Raw genomic sequence first — 16,459 nt, forward strand, 5'->3', positions numbered from 1 at the left:
AAAAATGCAGGTTAACTATAAAACTGAGCTTACTCAGGCAACTTCAAATCACACAGCATTTGAGAGTACTTGGGGTTAAATATACTCATAAAAGTTACTGCAAAAGACAAGTTTCTTATTTTTCAGGTTGTTTAAAAGAGTCTGGTAATGTTTTCAGTTCTACTGCTGTTGCTATATATTCAGCAATGTCCTTTAGAGTATTGAATATCATATCCCTAAAAAGCTTCTCTGTTATAAATAGATTTTTTACCAAATTCGAAGTTTTGAAAGAAGCAGAAAAGGCTCCTTTTTTAACTGATATACCATGCTTTGTGTGAGTAACAGGTGTTTTAGTTACTTAGTTTAGTTAGTTCAGTTTAGTTAGTTTAGTCTTTTGTTTAAAGTATCTGACAGGAGGGACATATTAGTAGCCTAGTACCATGTCAACCATCTGTCAAGGTCAGGAATTTAAGATGTTGCTGGATTAGCAGTGTTCTTAATGTGACTTGGTCTATCAGTAAGCCACAAATGTCACAGCTTCTGTGACTATTTTTCTGTATAAATCCACTAAATAGATGACACTCCTGGTAAAACAGTGTCAGAAGTGGTGTATGGCCCCATTATGTAACCAATAGTTCATTCTTCTTCAAGGGAGCACGCAGCTGTCTTGAACACTGGGATCTCAATAACTGAATTCCCCATGGTGCAGAGCTGAGAGCTGCTGATACTGAGTTTTGGAATAGGTTTCTGCTCCAGCCTTGGTGACCACAGTACAGGAACACTGATCTGTTTATTCATTACATGTTCTCCGAAAAGAAAATATTTAGGCCTTGCAGTATAAATTCTAATGACTGAAAAGTTGAAAATTCTCCATCTTCTAGTTTCTTAGAGTAAATACAATATTTTACAGGAATAAATGCTAATTGTTATGTAAGGGAATGAAAAAATTCAAAATTAGCACCAAAAATTATGGTGGTGCTGAATATTACTTAAAAAAGGACGTGTAAGGTTGGTGAGTCGTGTCCTCTTTTGCATCTCTCTCCATGTTTGTACCTTGGGTTTTTTTTCTTATTCACGTTTTTCTTGTTTGTTCATTTGCATTTTTTAAAATTCATTAGAGCAAGACTTAAATGTTGATCTAACAGATTATATCAAAGACACAGGAATCAGACTATCCTTAAGTAATACCTAAATTTCACCCATCTAGAATTAAGAGGTACATTTTTTAACCTTACTCCAAAACTGGGAGCAGAGCCAGACCCATATTATTCCTTCACCTCCAAGCTCATCAGACCCCCAATTCAGTTTCAGATTGCCTCCAGCTTGTCAGATGTCATTTTCACTCAGCTGGAACTGCCATCAGCAAAGCTCCTGTAGCTCTGTCCTGGTCCCTGCCACCTTGTTGTTCTTCCTCCCTTCTTCATCCAGCTATGGTGCTTGCCTGTTCCTTAATGTTACTTCTTTGGCTGTTTTGATTTTCATCTTAGTCTGGTGCTTGTAAAGTCTCTTAGGTCACTCCTTCAGAATATATAAATTTTTTGCAGAATTTCCAACAATTTTTCCACTGAAACCCTTCTTTGAATCCTGCCTACTCTCCTATTGTGACACATCCCTTGTATTTCTGAACTTTAAAGTACTAATTTTTTTACATTGAATAAAATCCATGATTCCCTTCTTAAGTGTGGTCCCACAGACTTTATTTTTTGAAGATGCTGTGTTACAGTTTATGAAAACAATTCAGTAAGTTTTGTTCACTATCTATTGCTCATGGCTTGAGATGAATATAAACAGATTATTTAAAAGTCCTATTCCCTCACTTTGATCCCGTTTTCTGGATTGCCTCTAGTGAATTTAATTTAACGTGGCTAATGCTGAAACCTCTTTAAATGTTTGCAATTGCACATTCTGATTATATTCTCATTTTCTTTATTATTCATGCTTGCTGGTCACCTCTACTTTTCCCTGTCTTAGAAATGTTTATCCAAATCTTGTGTCTGTTTTCTCAGTAAGGCAAGAGATCTGGTTTGCTTTTCTTCTCCCAAGATATTCCAGGCTTCAGTGTAGGCCATTTAACAATGATACATGCCCTCTTTTTGATTTCTTCTTGTATCCTATTTCTTTCTCTTCCCTTCTGTCTGACTGCAACTAAGCAGTGCGTTAAAAGTAAAGAGAACTTTCACAGCTCTTAGTTTCTTGGGCTAGTATTCTAATGTCTCCTAGAAGTTAGTTTAATTTAAATTCTTGGCATGTGTGACTCTGGTGTATGCTATGCTTTGTGGATGTGGTGCTTACTCCTTTTTTCATATATGGTAAACGTGAAGGATCAATAAATGCCAAATGAGAGCACAAATCTTCAGAGAATTAGCATCTGTCATCACATTTATGCTGAGGACAGTGTCTAGTTTCCAGAGGCTTATATATTAGTCAGATCTTTGGATAAATTTTAATGATGATTGGAGGTGGCATGTTCATGAAGTATCTCTGAACTTTTTGTCAAATTAGCCCAAAGGATGGAAATTTTAGAACTGTTTGAAGACCTTATGAGAAAACTTGCATGCTCAGTCTTGGCCTGTTTTATCATTTCTTTTGAAACATGATGGCAGTTTCCCAGAATAAAAGATTAGTCTAAAAAATAAAAGTGGAACAGAGCTTTAAAGTAACAGAAATAGACAGGGTTGGGGGTTTTAAGATGTTTGCCGTTGAGAAACGGTGGAAGCTTTGGTTATAGCTCTTCCTACCTACTCTTACAATGTAAAAAAAGTATCTTAAAGAGTAAGTGAATGTTCAGTGGCAGGTTCTCTGTCTAGAAATATGTTGCCCCGACTGCTAGTTTCCCATTTGCTGGAGAGGTGCTAATTATTGCTTCATGTATGTCATGATGACTTACTCATCAGGCTATCTTTAGTCTTTCATGCTTCTGCTAGTATATTATAAAAGAGAACCAGAAGGTTGAACTAAAAAATAAATAAAATCAAGTAATTAAATGGGTAACTTATAGAAAGATTAGCAAAAGCCTACAGAAAGCATGTTCTGTGAAAAAATTTCTTGTCTTTTGAATAGCTGTCGACTGCTTGCCTTTTAAATTTTTCCTTTTTTAGCGGTTGTGAGTTATTCAAGAGGGTTTCTAAAGATTCAAATTAAAATAAAATACCTTCTGAGTGAATGAAAGAAATTAATGCCTTGTGAAAAACTCTTCCATTTGTAAACTGAAGAATCATAGAATCATTAAGGTTGGTAAAGACCTGTAAGATCATCAAGTCCAACCACTAACCTGGCACCACCATGTTCACCATTAAAGCACATTCCCAAATGCCATATTCACATTCCTTTTGAACTCTTCCAGGGATGGTGATTCTACCACTTCCCTGGGCAGCCTGTTCCAATGCCTGACTACTCTTTCAGTGAATAAATTTTTCCTAATATCCAATCTAAACCTCCCCTGGTGCAGCTTGAGGACTTCTCCCTTTGTCTTGTCTCCTGTTAGCTGTGAGAGCTACCAATTTTCCTACATGTAGTGCAGCTGTAGTCTTCAGTTTTTTAGCACGCTACCTCATTATATTATCCTATTAGAGTAGAACAAACATGAAATTGTCTTGGCTAAGTGGTCCATCTTTGGCAAGAATGTAACAACAGGCAAGTTTTGTCTTCACCTGTTGGAGGATTGCAGCTTTAATAAGGAGAGATCTCATCCACTTAGGTTCTCTCTTAATATTCTCAGAGAGCCATCAGTAATGTGTATAAATTATACATATTTGCATTAGAATTTAAACTGTTTATACACCAATTAAAGAAGCTGGCATTTTCCTATCAATGTGAGGTTTCTTTAACATCTCAGTGCTAAGAAATATCAACAGGACTTGGTGTTAGCATTTTATCCAGTAGTTGCAATTAGCACACACTGTGGATGCGTAGTCCCTAATTATGACTTCCCATTTCAGATTTTCCAGTTCATGTTGTATAGTCTTAAGCTACGGGCAGTTTTTTATTTCATAGCAAGTTTCTATGTTTTTTCTGACAAACTTTTCGAGTAACTTTGTGTTGCTTCTGAGCAATAGGTTTAAAACACTTAAACTCTTAATGAAAACTTAAATAATTTTGTGATAGGGGCTTTTTTTATAATTTTGTAAGTGCTTTTGAGAAGAAAACCAAGCACACCTTAGTATCCATACCGTATTCCTTGTCTGAGGAACATAATCTCTATTTCACACTGAAGGGTCCAATAACTGCTTCTTTTCAAGTGGCACTAACCAGAAGTACCATCTTCTTTCATCTTTCTTTGTTTCTGGTTTGATTTTGACTGGGCTATCTCTCTATGTCTCTTTTCAGTGCTTCTGTTTAATCCTCTTACTGTATTGAGTACAGCTCTTAAGGCCTTCTTGATTTGTCAACAATTTCAGCACATTCTGTAATGAAAGGGCTAAATAACATCATCTGGATGGTACCTTTCTTTGCCGTGCTATGATGTGATTTTATAGAGTCGTGTTTGACAGTTTGGGATAGGCACTGCCCCTTGTGCCATTTGTAGTTATGATGCCTGACTAGGCTGTCATCTGTTTCTGAAATAACGCTTCCCCAAGGAAGCAGAGAAACAGAAAGCATAAATGGAAAACACTACAAAAAATGGTTGTTTTCCTATTATCTCCTGGCCACCTGTGGTGATGCAAATGCTTTCTAAGGAAATTAAGATGCTGCTTTCTTTCTGCTGAGTAGTAGCAGATGGTGGAACTTTGCAAGTCGGAAGAAAGAGAAATTAGTGACGTGAAGGCTTGACTTAATTTGAACTTATTTGCACTGCTTATATCAGTCTGAAAATTAGCGGGTAAACAGATTGCAGATAGACTCCTTTCTCAGAAGGCAGAGAGCCAAAATACCAGTGATCATTTTTTTACCAAAGAACTTTCTCAAGTACTGACACCAGCTAGGAGAACTTCAATTCTAAACTGCAGCACAGAGCTGGCAACAATGCATGCAGCATTTCTTCAAGCCTACTTTCAATGCTTGGGCATGTAATGTATAAGACTGAATGTAGTCCCATTTTAGGAAATCTGTCAGAGCAGTACCTTGGAGTCAAAATAATGAATAAGACTTTAAAAGTGAACAAGTGAAAACTGTGGACTACAGCAGAGAAAACAGATTATTAATCTTTGTTTGTAGTGTAGGTTACCATGGCAGTTCATTTTGACTAAACCAAAGCCCCCATGTCTCCTCTTCCATTGCCCAGTCACACTTTGTGACACGTTGTCTTTTGTGGTGAGCAACTCTGAATATTCTTGAGTGTAGTAAAATAGAAACAGTTGGTTGATCACTGGGCTGAAGTATTGCTTTTATGCTGCTTTCCTGCTCCCATTTTTCTTTTTTTTTCAATTTTGATTACATATTTATTTAGAGTTGTTAGCTCTGGCCCTGCAGCTTTCTACTCTTTTTACTCCTTTTCTTTTTTTCTTTCTCTTTCTTCTTTCTGCTTACTTGTGGTGATGCTACTGTATACACTTTCAACTGAAATGCTTTATGTGTGGGATGTTGCTAAGTTTTCAGGTTTCTTTTTGCAATGAATATTTCTTACCTGCTTGTTGTTCTGAAGAACTGCTTCAAGAGCCGTATACTGACTGTTAAGTTTATACCACCTGTTTAAATTTTTTAGTATCATTGTGCATATGATGAAGGTGGTGGTCAGCCTGTCACCTCAAGAGATCTTTATATTCTATGACTTTCTCTAGGTTAGTTATCTTTCTTCAGAATTTCATTCATAAAAAGACGTTTTTTCTTGCTTGGAATTGTGAATAAATGGAGGGTTTAATTTGCATATATTGCATATCTCTCTTTCAAATAGAGTTTTACAGTAGTAAAAATCACATGATCAAATTGCATAGAGGTGAAAGGAATTTTCTAAGGAAGCAGTTTGATTTGGGTAATTCAGAGTTTTCAGAACCCAAACTTACTGAAGAACTGTGTCAGTGTAAATGAAAACAACTCCTGATGAAGGAGCTTTTTGTCTTGGCTTACATTTTCTTGTGAGTCAATGAGAGGACAAACCATCAGGTCATGTCAGTAATAGCTGATAACCTCGTGGTCTTGGCATGCAGCCTTCCAAGTGGGTGTTCTAGTTGGATGTGTAGAGAGGCTAGGTCTTGATCTCTTTTCTTGAAGGGTAGCCACTGTTCCCTCTTCCAAGGAAAGTTTACTGTAAGCTCACCAGTTGAACCTGTTCAGCTACATTAAGTGTAGAAGTTGCTGGGGAATAGGAAAACCAAGACAACAACTCTGGAACAGAATAAGAATAGATGTGGAAATCTGAAATTTACTTTCCTGATTTCCTTTTCCCACGAGTGTTCTAACTGCAGGGCTATTGGCTCTCTTTACCTCTCCTGGAATATTGTGTTGAATCCTGAGCAAAGTTTGATGGGATCAAACATATTTTTTCTCTCTGGTTGAGAAGGTTGAAGTCATTCCATGGGAAATAAATGTTTCATGATCTTTGACACTTGAAGTGTTTTTAAATTCATTGTTGAGGCACATTGGTTCCCTGAAAAGAAAAAAATCACTTGACTCAAGTAAAATGCTTATGTAACAAATTTAGTTCATGAGGATAAAGTGCTGCTTCAGCAGCACATTACAGTATTATGAAGGACTTGCTGTTTTCAACCTTGGAAAGCATCTGTGCTCACTAGTACAGCCAAAGGTAGCACAAGTTGAGGGCCATGTTTAATTACTGCTCTGGTTCTGTCAGTGGCAAGACAGAGCTTTGTTACTGAACCTGTCCTCAAAAAGTAAACCACTTTCCCCATTCTTAAATGTATTGATTTCTTTATTTTAAAAGCTGCTTAAAATAAAGCAGTCTCCTGCTGCTAAGAGCATTTTGAGGTAGTCTGGCTCTAGTTTCTCAAACTAAAACCTTGGTTCTCCAATTAACTCTTTGTATGCAGTGGAGAGCATGCAGTTGGCTTTCTTTCATTTTAGAGGCTGTATACTTAAGTATACTAGAATGAATAAACCTCCTGAATGGAAAAAAATTAATTCCTTCCATGCACTTGAAACAGACTAAGTGCCAAGAAATTATATACAAATGTGGACAAGCTCTTTGGAGCTCTTAGCCTGGAAAACACCTCTGAGATGGAGTCTGGTCCCTTCTCATCCCAAGTAACAAAAAATGTAATTGCTCTATGTGTTTATCTTGTTCCATCTTCAATGCAGTTACACTTTTTCCTCTCCCTGTTCTTGTTCCATCTTAAATTCAGTTACACTTTTTCTTCTCCACATTCTTCAACCTCTTCCTACTGAAAAAATGTCATCCAGACTGATTTGATGAGTAGGAACCTTCTTGTAACGACTGCTCTGTGTTTACTCCTGCCCCATTTATACTCGCCTGTGAACACGCCAACACTTCTGTTCTCCCTTTTCAGGATAACTTCGAATGTTTATGGTTCTAGAGAAAAATTTTTCAAGTGTACTATTTAAAAAAGAAAATCTCTGCCAAATAGAGCCCTATTGCATCACAGCTCAACACAGGAACCACCAGGAAAGTTAGTACAAATGCACTGTCAAGTAAGAAAGTTTAGAGGTACTGCTAATGTACTTTCTCCCTCTACCGCTGTAGAGCATTGTGCTGCTGTACTGCCTCACCTTTCCCATCTGACTGTGCTTTGGTTTTTTTCCTTGAGAATTGTCAAAATACTTCTGGTCAGATTTTTTTCCCCTTGATTCTCACACTGCTAATTCATGCTTTTGCAGCCATTGGGGGCAAAAGTGTATACACCTATTGCTATTTGAACTCCACCTCCTATACCTCTTTTAAACCTTTCTTACAATGGATATTTTTGTTCTTTGAACTGGAAGCAGATAAACAGCTGATTAAAAACAGAAATGACATTGAGCAGAAGGTTGTATCACCTATATATCTCCAGGAGCAACGCAGCATACTTCAAGGTTGCATATTATATTCCTACAGTGAGGAATACACTACTCTGTAACTCATTCTGTGGCCCAGGGAACAAAACTGTTCTTTCTATGAAAAATGTATGACCCCTCTTCAAAAACCTCTAGGCCCACCAGAATCACTTCAGCTGTTTGCTGCAGGTCTAGCTCATGGCCACAGTTTTGGGTTCGCTAGCCCCACGTTATTTTCTAGAGTAGCTTCCAACATCCATTTCCATCTTTAAAGATAAGCCAGAAAGAATCTACAGCTCAAGCAGTGAAGGAATATATTTAATATTTAATTTATTATGTACTTGAAGTGTAATGCTGTGGTACCAGAGAAGGAAAAGTTGTAACAAAAAGCCATTCTCTGTGCATACTGAGAGCTGTCTGGGAAGAGAGTGAGTTAAACTACAGACCTGACTCTCTGCTAGCATCTATAAGTGGTAAAGTGTATATTGATTAGGTACCATCAGATCCTGCAGGCAGTTTGCCTCGCCCATGTGCAGATGCTCTGCACTTTTGAGAACCAGTAGAAAGTGCTGTGTAAGGATGTGTGGAAATGAGAACTCTTCTTGACATCGTGTTTAGTGCGCTGGACTCAGACAGCTTGAAGATTCCAGTGTCTGCCCAGAAATGAATCTGAATAAATAAGACTGGGATCATTCATTACAAGGATATATATGTAATTTTTTCCCTCAAAAGAGAAGCTTTAAAAACTAAATAGTGGAGTTTGAGCAAGATGAAGTGGAAATTCCAGATGTATCCACAACTTGATCATGGTAAGTGTATTCACTGACTGTATGTACAATGACATTTAGTAAAAATTGCGTCTGAAATGAAAAGATTAAAGGAGAAAAGTTGAATGTGGAAATCTAGGTTCATGGATTATTACTTTGCAATTATTAATACTAAAAACAAATCTGGATTTTTTCATTTGGATTATTTTGTTTCTTTTGCTTCAACAGGACTTCAGCAACACAGAATTGGCTGCATATATCTTTCTTCAAACTGTTCTAATAATCATGCACATTTATGGCATTATCAGATTTGAAAAAGGAGAAATGAGATGACTTAGTATATTAACTGACAAGGAGCTAAAGACAAAACATAAAGAGGATTAGGTTTTGGACCGTAGTTTCAATGTGTAGGAATTAGGACATTAAAATGATTTGTATTTTTGAAGGGCATGAAAGTAGACAGGGTTAATCTTTTCCCTTTTAAAGTGTAATTTATGGACTATCAACTTGCCTCCAGAGCTTCAGACTACCTTTCTGTCATGAGGGTTTTTCATATTTTAAATTACATTTACAAGCTTGCAAGTAATCTGAAAAAAGCTGTCGTTAAATACCTTGTTTATGTGTTGAAAATGGATATGTTTTCATTGTAGTGCAAGTCGAAGGCATTTTTGGAAAGTCTACATTTACGTCTGTAAATTTCCATTACATGAGGAGTCTATTCCATTGTCCTTCTCTGCATTGAACAGTGAATAGAAAAAATCCCCCCCAAATGCAACACAAACAAATAATTCTTTTATACTCACAAAGCTCCCATGCTGGGTTAAGAGTTGTTTATTGAGTTGTGTGATGTTTTAATTTATAACTGCTTGTATAGAATATGCTGTAAAATATATCAGCAAGAATATGGGTACTTCATATTTTCTTACCTTCATAATGCATACCATCTATACAATAATTCTGAGATTCTTTTTTTTTTAAATGTATTTTGATTCATATGGACTAATCTTACTTCAAGAATCTGTCGCTAAATTATTGTATTGTGTCTTTCAAGAACTGCCATGGTGAAATGTCATGCCCAGGAACAGTTTAACTGTTTGTCTTCCTTGTTTATGCTATGTCAATATTATCTACAGTCAGTTGTCTTTTGTTTTACTGCCCTATAACCCTACCTGTAATCCTATTGAAGTCATCTGTGCTTAGCCAGTTAACCGTGTGCAGAGCATGTTCTTCCCTGTTTTCCTTGGACTGTATAAGGTGGTAGAGTGGGCAAGAAAAAAATAGTTCTGGTTTGTCTCAATGACTTTTTCAAGTCTTACTTACCTCTGTGTTTTTGAGATTTAAATGGTGCAGAAACAAGACAAATAGCAAAATCCAGCACTTTTTCTCTGCACAGTATGTACAGGTAGGACTCTCCTCCTTTTTATTCAAAAAGTATTGGAAATTGGGCAGAAACTCAGAAATACATATCCTCTAAAAAGCTGGAAATAGACAAAGGGAGAGAACTAAGTGACTCAAAGGACTGAATTAATCAAGCCTTTTCAGATGTTCAAAGAGAATAGCATGGTAATGGGAGAAGGAACATAGAGTTCAGGGCTATGTAAAGAACCTGATGTTATTTTTTATTAAGCTTTTTATCCTTTTTTTTTTTTACCTCTAAAGTCAGTGTACGTGTCTGGATTTTTGCCATGTTTTTCCTGCTGGGAAGGTCTAATGAGCTTCCTTTGACCCTGACCAAGGCACCCTCTGTAAAACAAAGCTTTTTACTTTATAACCAGTATTTGTTTGTTCCACGTAAGTTGCTCTCAATAGAACATTATCACTCTTAAAACAATTTCTTTCTAGGCAAGTAGAAACTTAGTCACATAGAATAGTGATTATCCCAAAAACAAGCATCATTTTCTTCTTCTCCCTGCATATCTTATCAAAGTTTATTATCTGTCAAATTAAAAAAAAAAAAAAGTTTTAATCTAAAAATTAAATATGTACCGGTTTTTACTCAGGCCATAGCATGAATGAAGTCTAATGAGCATCATCTTTATAAGAAGGTATTACTGTGATATGATTGTATTTTCGTCCTGTGACTCGATTTTTTTTTTTTCTAGTTTTGTACTACAACATTTGCATCTTTCCACATCATTTACTAGGTTACTCGTGCAATTGCTGTAAATGATCTCTATAGAATTTAGAGTCTTCTAAACATTTAATCACAAGCTGTGCATGTTGATGCAGACTAGGAGTCACAAGAATAACTACCTGAATTGTGGTCATCTGAAATCTTGCTGTTAGCTTAAAGCACAAGTTTGCCCTAGTTTTCATCAGAAAGTCTTCGTGTCCTACTTTTAATCATAGACTCAAACTCAAAGCTATTGAGCAATAAGGATGTAATCTGATTTGAGCCCAGAGGACTGAGAACACCTTTAGCTGTTGGTTTGTTTATTTGTTTCCCTTTTACTGCAAAAGAAAACCCACCTTCTTATCTGCTTTTCTAAAAATATTAAAATGGAAATGATAAATGTAGGACTGCAAAGACTGCATATATCAGTTTAATTTATGCTGAAATAATTCTGTTCATTTTCCTTGCTTGTATGTTTGGTATAAAAAGTTTGTGTATGGTGTGGACTGAAATATTTCCCTCCAACCCATAAAACTGGCCATATGTGATGAAGTGCAGTCGTGATGGACAGAATGTGTTAACTAAGAAAAGAAGTGTCAAAGAGTTCCTTGCTCAAAAAAGTGCTGAACTGCATCCTAGCATGTTGTTGTGTTGTAGAAAATTAAAAGCTTAATTTTCTGTTGTTAATGAACATAACTATTTTAATATAGATTTCTCTTAAGTCTTTATCAGACTGAAGAGCATAAAACCAAGTCTGTCTCGATATAGGGGATGTTATTTGTACTGAAAACAAAAGCTTAGATATTTTGACCTTGTCTTTCTATATGAACTTTTCAACCTTTTTTTTTTTTTTAAATCACAGCAAGACCAGCTTTATACTTGGGCTGCAGTTAGCCAACCCACACATTCAACAGATTACATTGAAGGAAGCTTTCCAAGGAGAATTCCATCTGCGTGGCCCCCACCCAAACCTCCAGATGAAGAACAAAGACTCAAAATTTCAGAAGAAGGTACAGTTCTTGGACACAGAGAAGATAAAAACATAGCTTAGGGGAAGCTGCTGTGTTTTAGAATCTGAGATATAAACTTGGTATCTTAGCTACTAACAAACACCTGGTTTTGAGAATCTTGGATTAGCATCAGAAATAACGTTAGCTAGTATGAATCTAATAAAAAATATTCACCAAAAATGCATTCTTTTTGTTAGCAACCAAGATGTGTACCTGTGAGGAATGGATTTTTCCAGGTGCTGTGATCTTTATTCTTTTTCAGTTTACATACCTTCAGAGCTATTAGAAATGGGTTCTTTTCTCCTCTTAAAAATATGGAAAACTTCAGAAGCCCACTGGTGGTATGCTGAAAGTTATTAGAGTGGTGTAAGGTATTCCTTTGTAGATTCAGCAGTCTCATGCTGATAGGGGTAGGAAAAGTGTATCTGAAAAAATAAATTGTAAACTTTGTTTACAAAGTCAGTTTATGTTAAAAATTGTGAGGTTATGCTGCCAGCCAAATTTCTGCAATCTTCTTCATGGTCTTTAAGATCTTCATTTAAGCTGAGCATTAAAACAAAACCAAGTAAAAAAAAAACTCCCCTGTAGCTGACAAATTTAGAAAATAATTTCAAATCTGTTTACTCTTAGTAGTGTTGACCCATAAATACCACAGGTTCTTGGAGGCTTTTCTTTCCATTAGTTAGTATTCAGCAGCTCTCAACACTTTAAGACTGCATTCATCCCCATGCCCTCCATGGAGAGGCACTGGTATTCTCAGATTTTCCATTCCTTTCCACTCCTCCTTTTCATTGCTCAGATTTGAAGAGTTAAGTCATTATTTCAACAGATCTCTTTGTATTGCTTGTAGGCTTTGGGTGGAGTTAATTTCAGATTTGCTTCTCTTTGTGACTTCTCTGCTACTTCCTCTGGAACATGAGCAAAGTATTTCTTGCATGGACACCTTTTACCATGGCAGCAATTTACTTTTACTGGTATCACTTATTCCAGTGCTCACAAGCAAAACATCTGATACCCACAAAAATGCAGCACTGCTATATTGTTCTGTTCATGCTGTGGCTTTTACTAAATTAGTTCTATTGGAGATCAAGGAAACATTTCTGCACCCATCTCACTGATTCAATTCAGAGTGTGGAACACTGCAGTACTGGATTGTTGAGCTAGTCCAGTTTTTAACTGATGAGCTACTGTTTTATGCTGTATTCAATGAAAGTGCTGCCATACATGGTGGTAGAATTCACTGTCATGTACTCTGAGAGTTGTGTTTCTCAGCTTGGAGACTTAGCTAATGGATGTGTGATCACAGTATTTATGAACATACTCTGCACTGGGAAAACGAAAGGGTGAATTTCAAATTAAATAATTTTGAGATTTTAGCCCAGCAGAGGTTGGTGCAAGGTAACAACAGTTTTGTGCTCTAAAATCTAGAAAATGTTGATAACATAAAATATTTTACAATGTAAAGATACACTTAGAAGTGTATTTCGACCAAAAGGACAATACTTGTAAGTTTTAAATGTATTCATTTTACACACGGTTTGTTTTTATCCTATGTTGTTCTATTTATTATGCCTGCTACATGGATGTAATGTGTACAGGAATTGTCTGTTCCTTATCTCAGCCACTGCCCTCTCAAAAAAAAAGCAAAAATACTAAGAAATAGAGTTAGAAAAAATCAAAATACACTATTTTCCACTTTAAGTTTAATGTAAGTAGTTCTTAAAATTTATTCATTGAAATTTCGGTGTGATTTTTCAGTGCAGGGCATGGAGGAAAAAGGAAAAGTTACAAGTTTTTTTGAATACAACTCAGGCAGGTGAATAATTTAACTTTCTTTAATTGTTCACATGCTTGCCATTTGGAAGAACCTAGAGGTGAGTGATGTGAAACCTGAGGATAAACACCTTCCTCAAAATTTGTAACTAAATTATTTTGTGTATTTACGCCTTTGCAATGTGTAGGGGACAAATACTTTTTTAAAGGTTTAAACTATTGTGTGCAGGCTAGCTGTATTTTGTATTATATAGAATTATTGCTGTCTGGGTTACTGAGATATAGTAATACTAGAAACAATAGTTCCTTCATAAAAAACCCCATGCATTTTAGACAAAACATGCATAGGTTAACAGAGGAATGCAGCAGGATATTTTATAGAGTCTTTGCTTTTATTATATACGTTAGCATTAGAACAATAGTGGACCTCAAAGTTTAAGTAAGGCAAGACAAAACTCTCCAAGGTTTTAGGTAATCCATCCTAAATTAGCAAAGTAGTTAATCATGTGTTTAGTATAGTATGTATTTAATAGTCTTGCTGTATGCTCTGTATCATGTGAAGCATTGCTAGATGTGTGAAAAGGGGCCATTAGAGTGGTCAGGAGTTTTGGGGTTTTCGGGGCAGTGGGTGTGGTCAGGTTGATTGTTGTTGTTTGGGGATTTTTTTAGGTTGGCTATTTATTTTAAAATGGACATTTGGAAATATCTAATATGAATTTGGGTTCAAGTCATCAAATACGATAAAAACCTTTTTCAGTTCTGGTTTCAGTTAAGATGGTGGACAAAATGAGCCAACATCACCAGTAAGACTAATGTGTATGGGACAAATTTTCTATTTGAATACCCCAAATCTATTCCTGTCACTTCTTACAGCATTTCACTCTACCATTATTGCATCTCAGCACATTGCCTAAATCTAAACTCACCAGGGTATCTGAAATTCAGTCACTTTAATGCTTTGCTGATGACACTGTTCTACTTAACATACAGGAAAATGCAAGTAAGCAGGCACTCGACCCCAGTCATCCTGTCTCCCCTGTGACTGTTTAAACACTTGTGAAGACACTCAAAGATTATGCAACTTCTGGAAAATGAAACAGTCTCTGCCCACTAAATATCACTGTGGGTTTACAACCTGAAATCTAAGTTAGTCTCTAAAAACAAAAAACCAAAACAAAACACCAAAAAAATTAATGTTTGGTTTGGTTTAAAGGAAAGATTCATTTCTCATGTAGCACTTTTTTCCTTTCCCTAACTGTTTTTTTCTAACTGTGGTGGTAGTGCTTGGGTTTTTATTTATCCTTTCGCTTAACTAAAATGGTTGGTTTGCTGGGAATAGATTGCATTTGCCAAATTTTGTCAAACTAACCTTAAAGTTAACTGCTCAAATCACCCTGAGTTCAAATTATATTTAGAACCCTTTTTAGAAGGATAACATTTCTGAGGTAAAAATAAGCTAGACAATTCTGTCAAATTGTTAAATATTGACCAATACATAGGAGCAGTCTGTTCCTATTTTTTAAAGTATTTTTAGACAAGGGAAGTAGTTGTGCTAATTTACATGGTAGAAAACATTAAGTCGTGAGGGTACATGCCTAATACTAGAAAATCAACATAGAATAAGCCTGTTGTGAGCAAAGATTGAATAGTATTAACATTTCCCTCACAGAGAAATCTAAAATCTAAATCATGAGTTATTTTTTCTTAGGTGCAGCTAATCCACATCCAAGTAAAAAAGTTGTGGATTTTTAATTTTCAGGAGTTGCAACATAACTCACACTTGCAATGATTCTTCCTTCTATGTGTTGCTTCCCAACAGCTGGGATTGTCAGAAAGCTGTGAGGAGGCCAAATGTCTAGGAATTATGAATCCAGACGCTCTGGTTCACAGCTGCTTCCCTCTTTCTGCAAATGGTCAAGAGATTTCTCTGTTGAATAGTAGTTCCTTTAAACACATAGGAAGGATGCCACACATACATTCTCTGGGCAGGTGTAAGAAAAATACTTCTATTCTTGCCATGTGTAAATAATTAGGCTATGATCAGTAAAGAGGCATCATTAGCAGTAGCTCCTAAACTGATTAAAAATCTTTGCACTGTGTAGTTGCTGTGGAGTTGTTTGCTTGTTTGTTTTCCTTCTCATTAGTTCCTTTTGGGCAAGGAAACGGAGGTGCAGTGAGGTTCTTTAAGGTCAGCAAAGTTTTAAAATAAGAAATACGATCTAATTGTGGAGTGTCATATGCTTTGCTGCCCTTTTTTAGATCTGTATTACTACCTATGTCATTGCCAAGTTTTCAAATTTCTGTGGTAGTGGAGGAAACAAAAATGTAGTTAGCAACAGTCATCAGTTTTAAGGACAGTTAATTTAAGAGATAATTTGGAAAGCGGGACAGTTAATACTGTTTTCTTTTTAACTCTACACTCCTTTCATGAGTTTCTTAATGTGTATTTCAAAAAATCAATGAATTTTATATATATATAGGATTTTAAAATCTGTATCTTCTTTTCAAATTCAGAGTTGAAATCTACAGTCCTAGAAACAGAGAAGCAATGCATAGATGGTGTTCAGCAGGCACAGGTAAGATTCTAACAGAAATATTTTCTCATTTTTTAAAAAGAGTGCAAAAAGAAGTACTTCTTTCAGACATTTTTGAAATAGTTTTGTGTACTGAATGTTCTGTATGAAAAAAATCCAAAGTGAGGGTGTTTTACGTGCTCCATAGAGTATCTAGGTATAAGGATTGAAGGTTCCTGCCTGCCTAAAGTGATTCTTACAAAAATGTTATTGTTCACTCAAAAGTAATTTAACCCTCTGATGGCATTACTAAGGAATAATTATAAAAGATCTGGTTATAATAGCTAATCTACAAAGGTTCATGTAAGTAATAGTGGCAGGGATTTTTTTCTGACTCTCTCCACAAGCTTATGGCAGTGG

General features: G+C 36.0%; 1 protein-coding gene across 1 annotated transcript in view; it reads left to right on the plus strand.

Moving 5' to 3' along the window:
• Nucleotides 1–16,459, plus strand: part of FMN2 (formin 2) — a gene marked incomplete at both ends in the record, with an annotated part of 150,867 nt that overhangs the window by 19,097 nt on the left and 115,311 nt on the right. The window contains 2 exons of the mRNA XM_082302427.1: nt 11,606–11,753; nt 16,041–16,102. Coding sequence (XP_082158553.1) covers nt 11,606–11,753; nt 16,041–16,102 — 210 coding nt within the window. The remainder of the gene's footprint in view (nt 1–11,605; nt 11,754–16,040; nt 16,103–16,459) is intronic.

The sequence above is a fragment of the Coloeus monedula genome (assembly GCF_965178545.1).
Source record: "Coloeus monedula genome assembly, chromosome: 2".
Classification (NCBI taxonomy): domain Eukaryota; kingdom Metazoa; phylum Chordata; class Aves; order Passeriformes; family Corvidae; genus Coloeus; species Coloeus monedula.